At 39.8% G+C, this 21,363-nt stretch overlaps 1 protein-coding gene across 3 annotated transcripts in view; it reads left to right on the top strand.

The window, feature by feature from the left end:
* Positions 1-20,064, top strand: part of dcaf1 (ddb1 and cul4 associated factor 1) — a 33,653-nt gene extending 13,589 nt beyond the window's left edge. The window contains exons 11-26 of one of the 3 annotated variants that reach the window (XM_089119215.1): positions 518-727; positions 2,806-2,975; positions 3,090-3,158; positions 5,691-5,815; positions 6,305-7,361; positions 9,018-9,236; positions 9,928-10,126; positions 11,018-11,100; positions 11,179-11,263; positions 12,333-12,566; positions 13,381-13,474; positions 15,783-15,887; positions 16,096-16,169; positions 16,502-16,594; positions 17,830-18,112; positions 19,323-20,064. In XM_089119215.1, the coding sequence (XP_088975341.1) occupies positions 518-727; positions 2,806-2,975; positions 3,090-3,158; positions 5,691-5,815; positions 6,305-7,361; positions 9,018-9,236; positions 9,928-10,126; positions 11,018-11,100; positions 11,179-11,263; positions 12,333-12,566; positions 13,381-13,474; positions 15,783-15,887; positions 16,096-16,169; positions 16,502-16,594; positions 17,830-18,112; positions 19,323-19,378 (3,156 nt within the window). In that variant the 3' untranslated portion in view covers positions 19,379-20,064. Of the gene's footprint in view, positions 1-517; positions 728-2,805; positions 2,976-3,089; positions 3,159-5,690; positions 5,816-6,304; positions 7,362-9,017; positions 9,237-9,927; positions 10,127-11,017; positions 11,101-11,178; positions 11,264-12,332; positions 12,567-13,380; positions 13,475-15,782; positions 15,888-16,095; positions 16,170-16,501; positions 16,595-17,829; positions 18,113-19,319 lie in introns of all 3 variants that reach the window. The other 2 variants (XM_089119214.1, XM_039674744.2) reach the window with 2 other exon arrangements.
* Positions 20,065-21,363: the final 1,299 nt, after the last annotated feature.

Below are 21,363 nucleotides of genomic sequence, written 5' to 3'. Positions count from 1 at the left end.
ACTGCACTCGCAACCAAATCAATCAAACTCTCAGCCAATCAGAGGAGCGTGTGGGCGGAGTCTCTGCTATCACACTGCACTCGCAAACAAATGAATAAGCACATAATCCAATTCATAAATGTTACACAATTTTAATATGATTAAGTGATTGAAATAAACATCCACTTTCAGTACAGCTATAAATCATATTTAAAATAATGAAAAATAACGTAATATTAATTCAAGACGGAAACAATTTATTTCTCTTACCCCATTGGCAGATCATGTTGCTTGTTTTAAGCACAAAAAAAACTCACTTCATTTTTATTCCCTCTGAGAAAACAAGACATAATATCTTATGGTAAATCCATCTTGATTTAAGAATTTTCCGATATTTGGACTGGAAACCAGACTAAAATACTGAGTAAGAAAAGCATATTTCCAGCGCTACAGTTAGAATAAAGGCTCAGGCGTGTCGTAACGGTATGCTAAAGCTGTGTAGCAGCAGTGTTAGCCTGAGGTGTGTGTTGTGTTGTAGATCAGCACGCTGGAGATCCTGAACCCCGAGGACCAGGGCGCACTGCTGAGCGACGACGAGATCTTCTCCAGCCGGCAGACGGCCAAACACACCTGCATGGCCCTGCGCAGGTACTTCGAGGCGCACCTGAGCATCAAGGTGGAGCAGGTCAAGCAGTCGCTGCAGAGGACCGAGGGGGGGGCGCTCATACACCCACAGCCCTATTACAAGGTGCGTGCGCTCGCCACACTGCCATGTGACCTCAGTGATGTCACGGTCATGCTGTCTGGCGTCTGAAATATACACTACAGATTAAACGTTTTTAATGATGTTTGAAAGAGTCTCCTCTGCTCGGAAAACCATGTGAATATACAAGTCTAGTGGTCGACCGATGCCGATATCTGAGAGAGCAAGGTGGCCGATATAAATACCAAATTTATATTTACATTATCTATATATATATATATATATATATATATATATTATATATATATATATATATTATATATCTATAGTACGACTACAAATGCTTTACAAATGCAAATTTAGATGCGCATTTGCTGAATGTTGACGGTAAATGAAGACGGAGAATGTGAGTGAGCGCTGTGTGATCGCTGATCAGGTGCTGTGTTCAAAAATAAAAGTAATGCGTCAAAATAAAAGTCCCACTGCCAATGCCAATATTTAAAAATGCCTAATATCGGCCCATATATCGGTCGACCACTATACAAGTATGTAGTGAACTAATTTATTCCTTATTTGAAAACTCAGCTTTGGTCACAGGAATTAATTAATTACCCTTTGTTTTATATTAGGGATTCACCGATATGAACATTTTGCCGATAAATGATATATTGGCTGATAAATATAAATTCCAATTTGTATCTAATTTTTGAGAGCTTGATTACAAAAACAAAAGTTTCAAAATTAAAATCCATGTCCCAAACACACAATTTTATCATGTTCTCTTGATAATTTTATGTAGCCAATGTTGGACTGATCTGTATTTTTTTTTTTTTAAGTGATTACAATCATATTTCAAGCAATTCAACACCATCATGGTGAACAGTGCGTCTCATCTGAAGGAAATCTACACTTTGATCGGCTTTAATATATCAGACAAATTGTCTTATCAGGCCGATAACAATAAAATGAACATACACTACCGGTCAAAAGTTTTAGATCGGTAAGATTTTTTATGTTTTTAAAAGAAGTCTTTTCTGCTCACCAAGGCTGCAATTATTTGATTAAAAAAATATTTTTAAAAAAAACAGTAATATTGTGAAATATTATTACAATTTAAAACAGCAATTCTCTATGTGAATATATAGTGAAGTGTAATTTATTCCTGTGATCAAAGCTGATTTTATCATAATTACTCCAGTCTTCAGTGTCACATGATCCTACAGAAATTATTATAATATGATGCTCAAGAAACATTTATGATTATTATCCATGTTGAAAACAGTTTTTTACATTTTTATTTCAGGATTCTTTGATGAATAGAAAGTTCAAAAGAATAGAATTGATCTGAAATGGAAATCTTTTGTAACATTAATCACTACCATTCAAAAGTATGGGGTCAGTAAGAATTTATTTTTTATTTTTTGGGGGAAAGAAATTAGAAAATACTTTTATTCATCAAGGATGAGTTAAATTGATCAAAAGTTACAGTAAAGACATTTATAATGTAAGAAAAGATTATGTTTTAAATAAATGCTGTTCTTTTTAACTTTCTATTCGTCATAGAATTTTTGGGGGAAAATGGTACACGACTGTTCAACACGACTGTTTTTTGAGCATAAAAGCAGCATATCAGAATGATTTCTAAAGGATCATGTGACACTGAAAACTGATGTGTAATCAGCAACAGTAATGATGCTGTAAATTCAGCTTTGATCACAGGAATAAATTACACTTCACTATATATTCACATGGAAAGCTGCTGTTTTAAATTTTAATAATATTTCACAATATTACTGTTTTTTTGTATTTTTTATAAAATAATTGCAGCCTTGGTGAGCAGAAGAGACTTCTTTTAAAAACAAAAAATCATACCGATCCAAAACTTTTGACTGGTAGTGTATATCGGCCGAAACCGATATGGTGGACGATGTATATCGTGGATCTCTAAAAACAATGTTTTTTCACCCGTGTGATATTGATATAGAGCCGTTTCACATGTCTATGCATGTGATATTACTCATATGAATATATGATGCAAGTATACGATGCTGCTTTCATTCTTCAAGAAAAGCGATATCTTTTAGTTGTCGTGGTGATGCTGAAGTGTCCCGTTGGTGTTGCAGGCGTGCTCCTACACACATGAGCAGGTGGTGGAGATGGTGGAGTTCCTGATCGAGTTCGGGCCGGCGCGCCTGTACTGGGAGCCCGCCGAGGTCTTCCACATCCTGTCCTGCGTCCAGCTGCTGCTTCAGCTCATCTCCATCGCCTGCGACTGGAGGACCTACTACGGCAGGTGAGCGCCAGGCATGCTGGGAGCAGGGAACGGAGTCTGGCTTGCTTTGTTTGAGGTGTTTGTGTACACGTGATATCAAAGGTGCAAACAGGCATTTTGTTTGATGTATCGCAGTAAACTTTCTGATGGCAGTCATCTTGGACTTTCTATCGGTGTGAATGGAGCAGCATCCAAAAAGCAAAGGTTTCGGGTTGCAGAACAGTTGAAATACATGCAGTTTGCACAAATTTCATGAGTAAAAGTGTCAATGATGATAAATGTCACATTTCCACCAGAAAAGAACTGGTTGGGAACTGGTGCTGGTTCAACTTGCGAACCTTCTCAGAACCGGTTTGTTTTTCCACTGACTAGAGAGCCCAGCGAACGCCATTGTGCTGCCATACGTCTCAGCTTTCCCATTCCCGTCGTGTTGTTGGTCACAGTAACCCCCCCAGTCCCCGACGTGAGCATGACCAGAACGGTTCTAGTCCTGCAAAGAGTTGGAATCAATTTTCCCGGCCGAGAACCGGTTCTTTGGCTGTCAAAACTAGAGGCAGACCGATATATCGGCAGGCAGATATTATCGGCCGATATTAGGCATTTTCTAAAATATCGGTATCGGCAGTTATAATGGGCGATAAATGAAAATTTAAAAAATAAAATAAAAACGGACGAATCACGCTTCAACCATGTCACGAGTGTTGTCAAAAAGTGCAGGTAAAGGCATTGTAATTGTGAGGTAGCTTATAACTATAAGGCAATGTAGGGACTAATTATTATTTTATTTATCAGAACTTTAATATATTTTGATGTTCCTCCGTTCTGTTGTGACAATAGAAAAAATGTCTTTTTAAAATGCATTATCATATTATTTTAATTAAAACTCGTATATAAATAACTAATGTTAGGGAAATCTGTTAATATTTTGTTGCGCGTTTCTGAAATAAAAATAATAATAATATCGGCCGATATATCGGATTTTAAAACCAACAAATATTTGTATCGGTATCGGCCTTCAAAATCCTTTATCGGCCTGGCTCTAGTCGAAACACACCGCCTCTAAAATTGCTTCGGTGGAAAAGGGGTAATATTGCGAGTCGAGTTCGGCCGGTCATGTGATCGCAACATGTCAGACTGATGTAGCAGTGGCAAATATAAGCAAAAATCACAATATTCTTAAGTTTGGTTGATTATGAAGTGTATCAATATACACCTTTTTATCTCTTATGATACGATTCCAACAAGTGTACCGCAATACAGTCTTGTAATACCACTCATATCGTTTGTAAGTGTTATTGCTTGTGGTTGACCAATACATCGGCTTATATATATTTATGGAAATGTCTATGTTAAATATATTGGTCTACCACTTGGTAGGGTTTGTGTTGTGTTTGTGTATATACATGCACGCACACATACACAAACTGCTATTGGTAGACCGATATATCGGCCGATATTCTATATAACGTATACATTTTATTATTATTTGTATCAGGCTGATGTGTGGGAAGCGAATGGAAGCACTGTGAACACAAGCCTAGTTTACCGTCCCCGTTGATCAGTTAAACCCAGTAAACTCTATACGAAGACCTATTGAAGTGTTTGCTTTTCTCTTATTTGGAAGCAGGACTTTTATTTTGAAAGCGCTTAAGGGTTGATCTGAGCGCCAGTGTGCTGTGCAACTGTACTACTTTAAAAACAATATTCTCCAATATAATATGCTCAAATTAGTCATTTGTAGGGATGCACCGAATATTCGGCCACCGAAATTTTTTTCACCCTGAGATTATTACTTGTGACATTACAAAAAAAAATATATGGGAACATGTACTGTATGTATAGAACTAAATTAATGCTCTCTTAAATATTTTCTACATTCATTAAACATGTTTCATGTACATTTGTATTAATCATGGACCTTTGTTCATTTAAAAATGCTTTTTATGGTATTGTATGCTAAATTTTTAAAATGTAAGAAACTAATTTAGATGTGCAAACTGGGTGCTGGTGTGATGAGAAGAAGTTCGCGCTCGGCTTTGTTTTTATGAGAGAACATTTAATTTTAAAACCTTTCTGCAGGCCATTAGATTATTATTTAATGTACACATGAGTGGGGTCAAAAACATTTTAGTTTGAATTTTATTTTATACTGTGCATTGTGCTAAATAAATATTTGCATAATTTGTAATTGATTTATTCTTTGAAAATCTTATATTAATTTATGCAATTGCAATGCCTTGATTTTAGTAACGTTTGTACACAGTCATAGCCATAAATGCAATGATGCTAATAATTGGCGTTATATTTCTTTCGGTGTTTTCGGCCTTGGTTTCCTCTTTTTCGGTTTTCTGTTTCGGCCAAGAATTTTCATTTCGGTGCATCCCTAGTCATTTGTTCGTGATTCAAGTTGCATTTATTTCTACAGTGGAAAAACACAATGTAAATATTCAGCATATTGCGCCCTAAATACACAAGTGCTCATGTCCTAGCTTTTCTGATCATGAACATATGTCAACACATTTTTTTATTGTTACAGTGACATGTTTTGTATTTTACCCATTACCCCAACTTAATCAACCAGCCCCTGAAAAAATAAATAAATAAATGTATTAATAATTATAATAATAAAAAAATGTATGTGCTCCTGATTTTAACCATTTTTGAAAAGATCTGTTGCACTGTTGTGTAAACCCTTTAGTAGTGACGTTGCCGCTCTGGTGTGTGTGTGTGTGTCAGGGCTGACACCGTGCGGTACGCGCTGGACATCCTGAGCATCCTGACGGTCATCCCCAAGACTCAGGTTCTGCTGTCGGAGAACGTGGCGGTGCTGGACGAGAGCGGCTCCTCCATCTCCACTGTCGGTGAGCAGACAGGGCCCGATGCCGTTTACTCTACCATATATAGCCGTTAATGCTTCAAGCCTCTGCCTGAACAATGACATGTCCTCTACCTGCACAGACATGTGATGCAGAGATCCACAGAAATGAACATTTTTGCATAATATAATTTAGTACCATAAAATCCTCCAAAAACACAAAATATTAAATAAAAACGTTATTGAGCTAAAATATAGTACATTAATTTTATTGAAATAGAAAATACATTTCTGTCAATTTTGACTGACACTCGAAGAGCACCAGAGGGTTAAAACAATAATGATGTGCACTGATAAATCATTTACAATGAACTCTGCAATATTCCATTAAAAAACAAAACTAGAATTTATGTTTGATTTAATACTGATTTTAACAGAATGATAGATTTTTGATATTGCATGCGTTTGTTCTATATGGAAATCCACTATTAATCTAATTTCTGCACGTGTTAAATGTGATTCCTGTGTCCTGCAGGGATGAGCATCGTGCTGGTCGTCGCTGAGGGTGAAGTATTCGTAAACGACGCCGAAATCCAGAAGTCGGCCCTGCAGGTGATCATAAACTGCGTCTGCGCTCCGGACAAGCGCGTCTCCAGCATCGGCAAGTTCATCTCGGGAACGCCACGCCGCCGTCTGCCGCAGAGCCACCGCGCGAGCGAGAGCGTGCTAGCCAAGATGTGGAACGTGGTTCAGTCCAACAATGGGATCAAAGTCCTGCTGTCCCTGCTGACCATCAAGATGCCAATCACCGATGCTGACCAGATCCGCGCGTTAGCGTGCAAAGCCTTGGTTGGATTAGCACGTAGCGCAGCAGTACGGCAAATCATTAGCAAGCTTCCGCTATTCAGCAGCGGTCAGATCCAGCAGCTCATGAAGGAGCCGGTGCTTCAGGACAAGCGTAGCGAACACGTGCGCTTCTGCAAGTTTGCAGCAGAGCTAATCGAGCGAGTGTCCGGGAAGCCTTTGTTGATCGGCACTGACGTGTCGTTAGCGCGGCTGCAGAGAGCTAATGTCGTGGCGCAGTCGCGCATCTCGTTTCCAGAGAAGGAACTACTTCTGCTAATTCGGAATCATCTTTTATCTAAAGGTCTTTCTGACACGGCTACGGCTTTAACGAAGGAAGCTGAGCTTCCCATGGGGCTACATGCGCTAGCACATGCTAGCGTGCCGCCGTTCACTCCCGTTTCTGTGGCCACGCCTCCTTCTCCTGCCGCCAGCATCCCTCGGACTCCTCGGCTCACTAACGGAGTTGCGGCTCGTTTGGGTGGCCACACCTCTCATCACCTGCAGCCCCGCCCCTCGACCTCACAGGCTCCGCCCCCGCCGTCGCCTGTCGTTTCTCACCACAGCAACGGCTCTCCGCTAATCGGGCGAATCGTGTTCTCGCGGGAACGACCGTCACCGTGTCCCGCCGCTGGAGGGAAGAGGCCGAAAGTGTTGAGACAGAAATCGGATCATGGCGCTTTTATTCAGAGTCCGGCTATGAAGAAGCAGCTGGACCGACATCTGCCCTCTCCACCTTCTCTAGACAGGTGTGCTAGTCTCTGCTTATATGCCTAGCGTCCTGTGCTTTTCGGGCATCTTTGACTGAAAGATTTTACGTTTTGGTTTTTTTAGAATTTTTTACTTCATTGGAATGGTACATCGCTGATAAAGGTTTTAGCACTTGCTATAAAAAAACACACACAAAAATCACGGACACGATTCGAACAGGTGAAATGGCCCTGAAAAGAACAGTCACTCTTGTGCTCCTCGCGGTCAGAAACGAGCGCATTGGAAACGAATTGGAGACAAATTTTATCTATTGGACACGTTTGGTACTCCAGCCGAACACAACTTTTCTCACTTCAGCAATAATCTTGAAGTGTTGTCTTTGAAAAGAGACCAACGTTAAAAGTCGCTCTAAAGAAGTCAAGATTTACCACTGTTAAAGTTTGAAGTTTAATTTACAGGTTTATGCTCAAAAAGTGAATAAATGGATTATAAATACAGCGTAAATGTAATTTAGTACCACAAAATCCCCTTAAAACAACATTATCAAACTAAAATATAGTACATTCATTTAATTTACAAAAAAAAAACGTGACCGACACACGTAGTGGACCAGAGTATTAAAGTCTCCCTGTAGTCAATAATTTTATCCCTTTAAACTCTTCTTTGATCACCAAAATGAAATGTATTCATGCCTTGCAATATCTTGAATATAACTTGACACCCTTGCCTCATCTAGTATGCGTGGTTCTAAGAATATGTAAATGAGCCCCGCCTCCACTCACTCACTCACTGGTTGTCGATCACACGTTGATCTGATTGGTTACAAGGTCGTTTGTGACGTCAGAAACACCAGCGATTTCAAAGCGTGTTTTTGAGACTGTCTTTGGTTCACTGCAGTTTTAAGGAGGAAATACTCAGCAATGCTGTCCACTTATCAACGCACACATGGTTTGTGTTAAAGTAAATAAAAAACAACATTAAAAGCCCGACCCCAAATAAAAGCCCTTCTGACATCAGAAACTATTAGGTGATCAGTTGTAAAATAATTGGTCGCACCATGGTGTTGATTGTGGCCTAGAAATGATTTGTATCCAAAAAAATATGTATCAATGCAACTATTTAACCTATATCACTAAAAATCACTTGGTAAAATCACAAAAAAAAATCTTCCTTCCGCTGGAAAAAATAGTCCCTGACCGTAAACAGCAACAGAAATTAAATGAAGGTTTTCGTCATTAGATGGCGGCGAAGACGGACTTTATGAGTGAATTAGTAGAGAAGACTTTTATTTTGAAAGGACTCAAACTTGTGAACGGAGAAGCAAGACCCACTGATATAGGGCACGGGAAAACCCCTTAACTGTAGGACAAGATATCGCTGCGGGCCTTTAAACAGATATTACGCATATAGGACTGACCTGAAGATGCTGTATCTGCTGTAAATGCAGGGACACTCGCTTACTCGATCTCTCACAATAGTCACTCTATAAGCTTATCAACATTAATGAGATCAAACATGTGTTTGCGTTGCTAAAAGTGGTTGCTAGGGGTGTTGTGTAGTGATACATAGAGCCGTTGGGTGAAGCGGTCATAGCCGTGTGTCATCGTGAATAAAACACTTGCTATTGATCAGAATCAAGCACTGAAACTAACAGTTTTTCTAAGAATAATTGTGCCATGTGTTGTTGTTTGCAGTATAATAACGGAGTATTTGCGTGAGCAGCACGCGCGCTGCAAGAACCCGGTGACGACGTGTCCCCCCTTCAGCCTGTTCACCCCTCATCAGTGTCCCGAGCCCAAGCAGAGACGCCAGGCGCCCACCAACTTCACCCCGCGACACACTCGCCGGGTCGTGTACCCCAAATACGGCGGAGTGGACGGAGGCTGTTTCGACAGGCATCTCATCTTCAGCAGGTGCTCTTCACTGGGGTCTCTGGGTATCGGGTCAGGTGCTCTTTACTGGGGTCTCTGGGTATCGGGTCAGGTGCTCTTTACTGGGGTCTCTGGGTATCTGTTCGGGTGCTTGGGTTCCCGATTCGTCTCGATGAATATAGCTCTAATACCAATACTATATTTATACACCATGAATATAAGTTTACAAGTGCTTAAAGATGCAGTGTCTAAGTTTTAGCGGCATCTAGTGGTGAGGTTGTGAATTGCACCCAACAGAAGTTACGGTGGCCGACAGGAAGTGATGTCATCTGAGGGTTGCCAGTTAAACAATTTCTTTACAAAGATAAATGAAGAAATTATATTTACTTAATTCAGTAAAACGATGTTATTGCGTGTGTAACTAATATCACGTAATTTAAAGGGTGCAGTTGATTAATTGAAGATTCAATTGAAGTTGACTTTTTCAAATCAGAAGTGTCAAAGGTTATCGTGATTATTGGATGGCAGGAGCTATAAATGGTGTTTAGGGATGTTTAGTTCTCGCGTCGACTGAAAGCAGCGCTGACTAAAACATTTAGGAATGGGATTTAGGAATCAGTATCGGTTTATCAAAATGAGTCAAGTCAATATTTTAGCCCATGTCTGGTATCCACGTTCTTTTTCCTCTTGACTTTAAGGTCACCACTGAAGTAGTGTGTGTGTGTGCGCGCAGGTTTCGCCCGATCTCAGTGTTCAGGGAGGCTGAGGAGGATGAGAGTGGCTTCATGTGTTGTGCGTTCTCGGCTCGAGAGCGGTTCCTGATGTTGGGCACGTGCACCGGCCAGCTCAAACTCTACAACGTGTTCAGTGGACAAGAGGAGGCCAGTTACAGCTGCCACAGCTCCGCCATCACACACCTCGAGCCCTCCAGAGTAAGCACACACACACACACCTGAAGGGGTTTATTCTGAGAACACACACACACACACACACACACATACACACACACACCTGAAGGGGTTTATTCTGAGATCACACACACACACCTGAAGGGGTTTATTCTGAGAACACACACACACACACATACACACTCACACACTTGAAGGGGTTTATTCTGAGATATCAACCGGCTGGATGTACATTATCCGCTTATTACACGGATACTTGCCACAAGTTAATAATTAGACACCAAATTTGATCTGAGTTGAAATTTTATTAGCTCTTTAAACACAAAACGTAGAGAGCAGTTTCAGCGGCAAGATCAAACTACACTGACATTTAAGACATTTTACACATCATTTCACCACATAAATAATAATAGGTATGAGAGATATTGATTTCAGATTCAACTGTTTTAAAATCGTACCTGTTTGTTTCTTATAATCCAACAATGAACAGAACAATAGTCACACGCTGCGTTTGTATTAAACAAGAGAGAGCGAGTCAGCTTTATTAAATAACTGTGCACAAAATATTGATTTGACTGAGTTTTAATATTTTATTAGCTCACCAAACCCAAAACTTCCTGAAGGATAGACCGCTCCTCGTGAGTGTGTAGCGCTGATGTCTTCAGTGACCAGATGAGTCTGTGTTTCTGTTATCTGGGAATAATACACCGCTGGATGTGTGATTGACCAATCAGAATCAAGCATTCCACAGCGCTGTGTAATAATGTTGTTTAGTTTCCATGGTAAAATAAAGCTGATTCAAAGAATTAATGCGATTGAAATGATTCATCCACATCAGATGGTGGAGATTTCCTGATCAGCCTCTAGTATCAAAGTACACAGATGTGATTGTCTGAATGTGTGTGTGTGTGTCAGGACGGCTCGCTGCTGTTGACGTCAGCATCTTGGAGTTACCCGTTATCAGCGCTGTGGGGGATGAAGTCTGTGTTCATCATGAAGTGAGTCTACAAGCCATCAGAACTCGACTCATATTCTTCACATGGGATTTTAATTGATGAATTTATCCTCTTTTCCAGGCATTCCTTCCTGGATGATCATTATGTGGAGTTCAGCAAACTCTCTCAGGACAGAGTCATAGGAACCAAAGAGCACATCGCACATGCAAGTCTCCTTCCTAACCACTGCCTTCCTCAGTGTTGTGTTTCGAGTCACTCGAACATTAGGGAATCATCTCTTATTCAGGACTAAAAACATGCAGATTCAAAATTGTGTTTTAAAACTTATAATATGCTATTAAATTTCGGGATGCTCGATATCGGTATCGGCCGATATACGTTCTAGAGCCAGACCGATATTATCGGCCGATATTAGGCATTTTACAAAATATCGGTATCGGGAGTTATAATGGCCGATAAATGAACATTTAAAAAATAAAATAAAAACGGACTAAACACGCTTCAATCATCTCTCCTTGGCCTGTTATATTGAAAATGGATGTTTTACAATTTGCAGTATGATGTTATCCATTGCTAAATTATGGCTAACCACAAAGCTAGCTAATGCCACTATCATCAGTGGAAGACCGCTAACGTTAACATTAATGAGCTTGGAAACCACAATGAACTTTTTCTGCCTAAATAAAGTAATGATTACTGTATTTATAACTCGCATATCTCTAGTTACAGTCCCTGCATTGTAAAATGTAAGTTAGACTTGCGAGGAGTGAACATTTAGACATAGAGGAAAAAGTATCAAACGTATCTTGTGCAGAAAAGTTAGCTTTTCTTTTTACACGTGTGTGAAAACTAACAATGTTTAATAAAAAAAAATATCGGCCGATATATCGGATTTTAAAACCTAAAAATATTTCTATGGGCCTTCAAAATCCTTTATTGGTCGGGCTCTAATACGATCATTTTTAATGTTATCATTATTGGGCCAATAAGAAAATTTGTCCGATATATTAAAGCCGATGAATAGTGTATTATTTCCTTCAGCTGAGACGCTTGAAAAAAAAATTGAAATTATATTTATCGGTTATCAAATATAATGAATTATCGGTTATCGGTATCGGACAAAATTTCCATATCGGTGCATCCCTAATGTGAATCTGGGAAATGTTCACATAACCAAGAAAATACATCGGTGTATTTAATATAAAGAATTATTGGTAAAATGTTCATATCGGTGTATCCCTAATCACATGATATCGCCATGTGTGTTTCTGCAGATATATGACATCCAGACAGGACAGAAAATCCTGACCCTCAATAACCCCGACCTGGCCAACAACTACAAGCGCAACTGTGCCACGTTCAACCCCACGGACGACCTGGTCCTGAACGACGGGGTCATGTGGGACGTGCGCACATCTCAGGCCATACACAAGTTCGACAAGTTCAACATGAACATCAGTGGCGTTTTCCATCCCAATGGATTAGAGGTCATCATCAACACCGAGATCGTATGCTTTTCTGCTCAGTGAACCACTGTTTTATTATGAAGCCGTTTTCTGATCCTTCTGTTTTCTGTTGAAGTCCCCCAGAATGCAATGCTTTCATCCCTTATCACCAAAATGACATCAACGTTTTTCCTTCATGCCTTAAAATATCTTGAATGTAACTCGACACCCTCACCTCATTTCGCATGTGCGGTTCTATGAATATGCAAATGAGCCCCGCCTCCACTCACTCACTCAGAGATCCACTAGTTGACGATCACACGTTGATCTGATTGGTATTTTGTAGTTTAAACATAAACGACATTTTAACGCTGGATTTTCCCCACAGGGGGACTTCAACTCTTCACAATACGGTTTTAAATCAAGTGTTGTATGTGTTGACACTAGTGAATGCACTGTGAGCTAGCATGAGCGAACACTGAACAGCTGTATTAACGAACATTAATACATTTCTCAGTTTAGCTAGTGCATTAACTAACGTGTCCCACTTTATATTAGGCGCCTTTAACTACTATGTACTAAAATTTAAATAAATTGATACAATGCGCGTACTCGTTTTTACATTGTACGTATATTTTTAAAATACCATCTACAATTAACCCTTAAACAAGCAAACCCGTCCTAACCTGAGTTTTACAAGACAGCATCAACACTATAAGCACCTTGTATTTATTTATTTAGTTTTTGGTTGAAGTATGCAGTAGTTAAACACACCGAGCTGCCCGGTAGATGAGTGCGTGTTGATGTAGACAAGTGTGTATTTGGGAAGCGTGTGTGTGCTTGAAAGCGGAGTTGTGGTCTTTAACTGGAGCTCCAGTGGGATCTGAGGACGTTTCATCTCCTCCACACTGTGCCGGCGCTGGATCAGTGCAGGATCGTCTTCAACAACAACGGAACCGTCATTTATGGAGGTGAGAGACGTTCAGATCCTTCACTCTCCTCTTCCTCAGTTAATGTTGCCGTCTAATGCTTTATTACCCATCGATCTGCACTCCATACCCTCCGGGAGCTTGTGTCCGCCACAGGAGAACAAATAAAAAAGCTAATTGTGACTTATCTCGCAATTATGACTTTATAACTCACAATTACGAATTTATAACTCACAATTCAGACTTTATAACTCACAATTCAGACTTTATAACACAATTTCAAGTTTATATTGCACAATTCTGACTACATCTCGCAATTGAGACTTTATATCACGTAATTTTGACTATAACACAATTGTGTTAACTTTATTGTGCAATTCTGACTGTATAACTTGCAATTGCAACTTTATATCACGCAATTGTGATTTTATAACACGCAATTCTGATTTAATACACAATTGCAGATGTATCACGCAATTCAGACATTACAACACAATTACGAATTTATAACTCACAATTCAGACTTTATAACACAATTTCAAGTTTATATTGCGCAATTCTGACTACATCTCGCAATTGCGACTTTATAATGCATAATTTTGACTAACACAATTGTGTTAACTTTATAGCGCAATTCTGACTTTATAACACGCAATTCTGATTTAATACACAATTGCAAATGTATCACGCAATTCAGACATTACAACACAATTACGAATTTATAACTCACAATTCTGACTACATCTCGCAATTGCAACTTTATATAACGCAATTCTGACTAACTCGCAATTGCAAATGTATCACGCAATTCAGACTTTATAACACAATTTCAAGTTTATATTGCGCAATTCTGGCTACATCTCACAATTGCGACTTTATATCATGTAATTTTGACTAACACAATTGTGACTATTGTGCAATTCTGACTTTATAACTTGCAATTGCAACTATATCACGCAATTGTGACTAACACGCAATTCTGACTTTAACTTTAACTCACTTTATATCACGCAGTTGTGATTTTATAACACACAATTCTGATTTAACACACAATTGCAAATTTATCACGCAATTCAGACCTTACAACACAATTACGAATTTATAACTCACAATTCTGACTTTACATCTCGCAATTGCAACTTTATATAACGCAATTCTGACTTTAACTCGCAATTGCAAATGTTTCACGCAATTCTGACTTTATAACTTGCAATTGCAACTTTATATCACGCAATTGTGAATGTGATTTTATAACACGCAATTCTGATTTAACACAGTTGCAAATGTATCACGCAATTCAGACATTACAACACTATTGCAAGTTTATATTGCGCAATTCTGACTACATCTCGCAATTGCGACTTTATATCACGTAATTCTGACTAACACAATTGTGACTTTATTGCACAATTCTGACTTTATATCACGCAATTCTGACTAACTCGCAATTGCAACTTTATATCACGCAACTGTGACTTTATAACACGCAATTCTGATTTTATACCACAATTGCAACTTTTTATCTTGCAATTCTGATTTTGTAACACAATTGCGACTTTATCATGCAATTTTGACTATAACACACAATTGCAACTTTATATCATGGTTTTCTGACTTTTTTTCTCAGGTTTATATCACGCTATTCTGAGAAATTAAGTCACGATTATCTTTTAAAATGTTTTCTTCTGTGGTGGAAACAAGCTTCCACAATACCCCACGTTGACAAAGCAAACACAGATTTTTGATGACTTGGAAAATTTATTTAAAAGAAAATGTAAAAAGCACATTGCCATTAGGACTCAAACTCCGGCTTCAGCGATGACACCCTCGGGTGCTTCTGGGTCTCCTCGTGCAGATCCTCTGAGGACCGTCTGGATGGTGGAGTTAGTTAGTAGTGTGTTAAACTGACGGTTATGGGAAGGGGCGGGACATTTCCCAAACACACTCGAAGCACTTGACCAATCACAACACACTGATCCAGCCGACCAATCAGAGCACAGTGTGCTTTCAGGAGGAGGGGCTTCATAGAGACGGGAAGTAAACAGAGCGTTACTGACAGACTGGGAAGAGAGGAGCCGCAACAATGGAGAATATGAGGAAAATAATCAACATTCCTGTTCTAGTAGAGCCTGAAACACATCAAGAGTCTGAGAAAGAGCAGAATAGGGATACTTTAAGTTCATTTTCCTGTTGGAATTCATCACAGCATTTGAATGCGTCGTGTTATAAGAGAGAACACACAATCTGTGTTTATTCTGCAGATATTGAGGTGTAAAGTGCTCTGGATGAATATGTGTGTGTTTTTCTCTGATGTTCTGGTGTGTGTAACTGATGTTGTGTGTGTGTGTAGCCATGTTGCAGGCTGACGATGAGGATGACATGATGGAGCAGCAGATGAAGAGCCCCTTCGGATCCTCCTTCAGGACCTTCGACGCCACCGACTACAAACCCATCGGTATCTCATCCTCAGCTTTTACAAAAGAACATGTGATCTGTGAAGTATATATTGTGTGTCCGCCGGTTAGTGTAAAAGCATTTACATAAAAGACAAGCTGTCCATGGACATTACTTTGAAAATAACCCAGTCTTTCTGTTTACGCTGATGAATAATGCTAATAATTGTATTGAATAATGAATATAAAATAAATTGTTTGCTTTCTCAGCCACCATTGATGTGAAGAGGAATATCTTCGACCTGTGCACAGACACCAAAGACTGCTATCTGGCCGTCATCGAGGTGCGCTGCGCTCTCAGTCATTCATACGGTTGTGTATATATAACTCTGGGACAGACTTATTTACGGATCCAGATTTTATTATTACAATTTTTAGCACAAGTACATTTAAAGAATCTATTATATAATTGTACTCATGTTTATTTTTAACCTCAAGTACTACTACTGTACCGACTCTTGCTTAAAATGAAGATTTGTGTTTGGTTTGATGACTGTGATCTCTGATCTCCTCTGACGGGAATTCTACAGTTGCATTCGTACAATAAAATGTCGACTACCCATATTTCTCATGCTCGACACTAGCTCATGTGTGTGTGTGTGTGTGTGCGTTACAGAATCAGGACTCTATAAACATGGACACTGTGTGTCGCCTGTATGAGGTGGGCCGCCAGAGACTCGCTGAGGAGGAGGAGGATGAGGAAGAGCAGGTGAGGCTGATGATAAACACACATCTGACAGCTCACCTCTTTCATCAACTAATTCTCCTTTCATGCACATTAAGGAAATAATGTTTTATTTAAGAATAAATGTTTCAAAAGTTAATTTCAATAAAGGATGCCATTCTTGATTTGGTTTATAAATGGGCATTGCGCTCGTCCCTGTTGTGGCCTTAGCAGACAGTACAGCTCCGTCCCCTCTCACCTTAAAGGAGTAGTTCACTTTTGAAAAAACTTTTGCTGATAATTTACTCACCCCCGTGTCAGTCAAGATGTCCATGTCTTTCTTTCTTCAGTCGTAAAGAAATTAAGGTTTTTGATGAAAACATTCCAGGATTTTCTCCATATAATGGACTTCAATGGGGTCCAAACGGCTCAAGGTCCAAAAGAAAGTTTCAGTGCAAACTGTACAAAGGGCTTTAAACGATTCCAGACGATGAATAAGGGTCTTATCAAGCAAAACGATTTCTCATTTAATAAATAAATAGCAAAGTTTAAGTTTTATAAGCTCAAATGCTCGCCTTGCTCTGTTCTGTGATGCGCGTTCGTGACTAAACGAATCTTTCTGAGTCATTTGGTTCATTCAACGAACGAAACGAGTGAATTGACTCGGAAAAAGACACAGAACAGAGCAAGGCGAGCATTTGAGCTTATAAAACTTAAACTTTGTGATTTATTTATTAAATGAGCGATCGTTTCGCTTGATAAGACCCTTATTCATCGTCTGGAATCGTTTAAAGCCCTTTGTACAGTTTGCACTGAAACTCTCATTTGGACCTTGAACCGTTTGGTTCCCATTGAAGTCCATTATATGGAGAAAATCCTGGAATGTTTTCATCAAAAACCTTAATTTCTTTTCGACTGAAGAAAGAAAGACATGGACATCTTGGATGACACGGGGGTGAGTAAATTATCAGCAAAAGTTTTTTTCAAAAGTGAACTACTCGTTTAAGAAAGAAATTAGAATTAATCTTTTCAGCCATTCTGACAGCCCTAGTGTGTGTGTGTGTATGTGTGTGTGTGTGTGTGTGTATGGAAGGTTTTTGCTGGAATGAGGCATTCTGGTAATTCTCAATTGTGCATTTTTGTACAAATCGTTTATCACCCTCCTTTTTACCGTTCAAATGAAACGTGATGTCTGAAAGCACACTTCCTGCTTGTGAAATGCACTGCAGCCTCTACGGCTTCGATCAGACTGACGGAGATCTGGTGTGTGTGTGTTTCAGGAGGAGGATGACCAGGATGAAGACGACGACGATGACTCTGATGATGACATCGATGACATCGACACCGACCCGCTGCTGGCCGAGCTGAACGAGAACAACGGCGAGGAGGACGGAGAGCACGACTTCTCTCCGTCCGACGATGAGGAGGTGGCGCGCCTCCTGGATGAAGAGGCTGACGATGACGATGATGACGACGACGACGATGATGATGATGATGATGACGACGATGATGATGATGATTCTGATGATAATGAGCGAGATGTGGAGCTTGTGCTGGATAACAGTGAGTTTGATGTTCATCCAGTATCATGATGATTAGGGCTGGGTATTGAGACAAATTTCACAATTCGATTCGATTACGATTCAATATTGATTATTTTGGATATCAGTTCCAATAAATGGCAAATTTTCTCAAGGGAATCAAATCTCTGAACTAATGCTGTAAACTATGGGAGTCTAGTTGGGCTTCATTAGCCTAATATGAAGGTAATAATGAACTGTTTTGTAGCTATACAAACACTTAAATTACACTTTTATTTATTTTATAATCAGAAGATTATATGTAATATAAACATTTAAATGGTGGCCGTCATAAAAACTTGCCAGATTTATTAAAATATGCATTAAATATTGAAGAACATTAAGATTATAATGCATATGTAATATGGTGTATATATTTAGCAAAATGCTCCTCTCTAGAGTTATTTTTTCTAGCTGACTAACGAGTTTATGTGGGTTTTCTGAGGTAAATATGACGATACATTGATTACAAGCTGTTTAACTGACGTCTTTCCACGGTTGAAACGCTGATTGAGCGAATCAATGTGACATGATCCGGATTTGGATAAGTTGTCCTCTATCTTTAACACACTTTCAGATGCTCATTCATGTTTATTTGGCGCTGTGACTGGTATTATTAAGCCGGAAGAGAGATCAGCGCTGCTGCTTCTCCAGAGCGATCTCACGCCACAGCGACAAAACGCTATTTATGTTTTTGAATTTCTAAAGAAAATGGACGTAATTTGAAAATTGAGACTTTGTTTCATATTAATAATAACAAAGGACGAAGATTATTGCGATTTTTTGGATGCGCGCAGCCGCGATACAATGTCCCATTCATTCAAATGAAACAGGATGACTAATCGATTCTTGAGATTTAAGAATCGATATCGGTTCGTAAAAATGAGAATTGATTAATATCAAGAAATCGATATTTATTACCCAGCGCTAATGATGATGTCATCGAAGTCCTGGAAATCAGACACGTTTATGAAGAGTGCTTCATCACACACATCTTATACAGACGAAGGCGTTTGGCGTGACATCATATATACGGCTTTCACTCCTCAGATCAATCATATATTCATAGGAGAAAAACAAGCGACATCTTCATTCGCAGCCTCTGCTTGTGCTGCACTTTATTTCTACCGTTTAGTTTTATTCGTTTATTTTTATCATTTAAAAGAGCTCTTCCTGTCCTCTTCCCGCAGCAGACAGCTCTGATAACTCGGACCTGGAGGACGACATCATCCTTGCCCTGAACGAGTGATGCTGCAGGAAGTGACATCAGACGAGCTCGACCCGTCCTGTACCTCAGAGAAGATCTGGCAGGAAGACGTCAGTCCCCTCAGGATCTCTCGTGCTCGTGCGAAACCAACGTCATTGGTCGGATGTGTGTGTTTGGTGATGCGTTTCCTGCTCCGAATGTCGGAGACCTGGCGTGCGTTAAACCCTCCGCACACGTGCCCGTCTCTTATCTTCATAGGTTTGCGTGCGTTTTAGTGTCTAGTGGAGTTCTGGGTAGCTCTGAACCACTGGATGACCTTTGACCTGCCCACCACTCCTCAGGTGACCTCTATAGTTTGATTAATCTAAACGGCTGAATCGAGTTGCTTAGACGTTTAGTTGATGCATTTTTTGCTTTTTGAAGGGTAGTTTTGTTTGATTTTACAAGGTCTGACTGATTGGACTGAGCAATAATTTCCTGTGATCGGAATATAAAGGACGATACGGCCCGTGGCCTGACGTCTGCAGCGCTTCCACAGGAAGACGACCGCTGCGTTTCACATGGAAGTGAAACTTTTTTAAGCATCCGTGTACAGCCTTCATTTACTTTATGGTTTAATGTTTTTGCTCATGCCTTTCCGAAAGTAAACCTCTAAGGCAACGTTGTGTACAGAATGTATTAAAAATATTTTTACTATACATGTTATTACAATAAACCGGAGAACATTTGTTTGCTTTTAATTCATTTCTGAGTGACATACTCACCGTGTGTGTGAGAGTAAAATACTTGAATGCTTGAAGGATCAACTGTAGTAAATTGTTCATCCAAATGCTACAAAGAACGTTCAATCCTACGCAGTTGGATTGTACAAATACATTTGATCTGACCATGTAACTTGTAGTAGATAAATGACATCTACCACCACCTCTACTATTCTTACTAATCTCTCAGGCTGCTGCAGGGCTGACGGGGGTTCGGGGGTGTGGCCCCTGAAAGAGGATTTTATTCATTTTAATGTTAAATTCATCAATCTGGCGAGTTCATGAGTTCAAAAAAGCTCCAACCCATATTCATTGTGCAAATTGAAGAAAGAAAAATCCAAACCTCTTTTAGTTGCAGAGTCTGTCTACATTACATTACTACAGAATAATAGTTATAATATTAATCCCATGACAGTAATAGCCGATGTACGACTTTTATTGGCAGTTAAGACTAAAAAAATAGTGGCCATAGGACGATCATGCTTAATAAACATGTTTTTGTTTCGCTTGTCAATCTAATTCTGTGATTAATAGGGAAGAAGGCCAAGAGCGACACTAGAGGGCGCCCACGCCCCCAACACGTTTATCGCCTACAGCAATCTCCTCTCTTCTCCTCGTCTCTCCTCTTTCTTTCCTCTTCTCCTCTCCTTGTTTCTCCTCATCGTCTCTCCTATACCTCTCATCTCCCTCTCTCTTCTCCTCGTTTCTCCTCTCCTAGTCTCTCCTCTCCTCATTTCTCCTATACCTCTCCTCGTCTCTCCTCTTTCTTTCCTCTTCTCCTCTCCTTGTTTCTCCTCATCGTCTCTCCTTGTTTCTCCTCATCGTCTCTCCTTGTTTCTCCTCATCGTCTCTCCTATACCTCTCCTCTCCTTGTCTCTCCTATAGCTCTCATCTCCCTCTCTCTTCTCCTCGTTTCTCCTCTCCTCATCTCTCCTATACCTCTCCTTGTCTCTCCTCTTTCTTTCCTCTTCTCCTCTCCTAGTCTCTCCTCTCCTCATTTCTCCTATACCTCTCATCTCCCTCTTTCTTTCCTCTTCTCCTCTCCTAGTCTCTCCTCTCCTCATAGTCTCTCCTATACCTCTCATCTCCCTCTTTCTTTCCTCTTCTCCTCTCCTAGTCTCTCCTCTCCTCATCTCTCCTATACCTCTCCTTGTCTCTCCTCTTTCTTTCCTCTTCTCCTCTCCTTGTTTCTCCTCATCGTCTCTCCTTGTTTCTCCTCATCGTCTCTCCTTGTTTCTCCTCATCGTCTCTCCTATACCTCTCCTC

This window comes from Pimephales promelas, chromosome 14, assembly GCF_988280905.1.
Source record: "Pimephales promelas chromosome 14, fPimPro1.hap1.1, whole genome shotgun sequence".
NCBI classification, from domain to species: domain Eukaryota; kingdom Metazoa; phylum Chordata; class Actinopteri; order Cypriniformes; family Leuciscidae; genus Pimephales; species Pimephales promelas.
The sequence above is the reverse complement of the archived record's forward strand: the minus strand, read 5'-3'. Positions and strand labels throughout refer to the sequence as shown.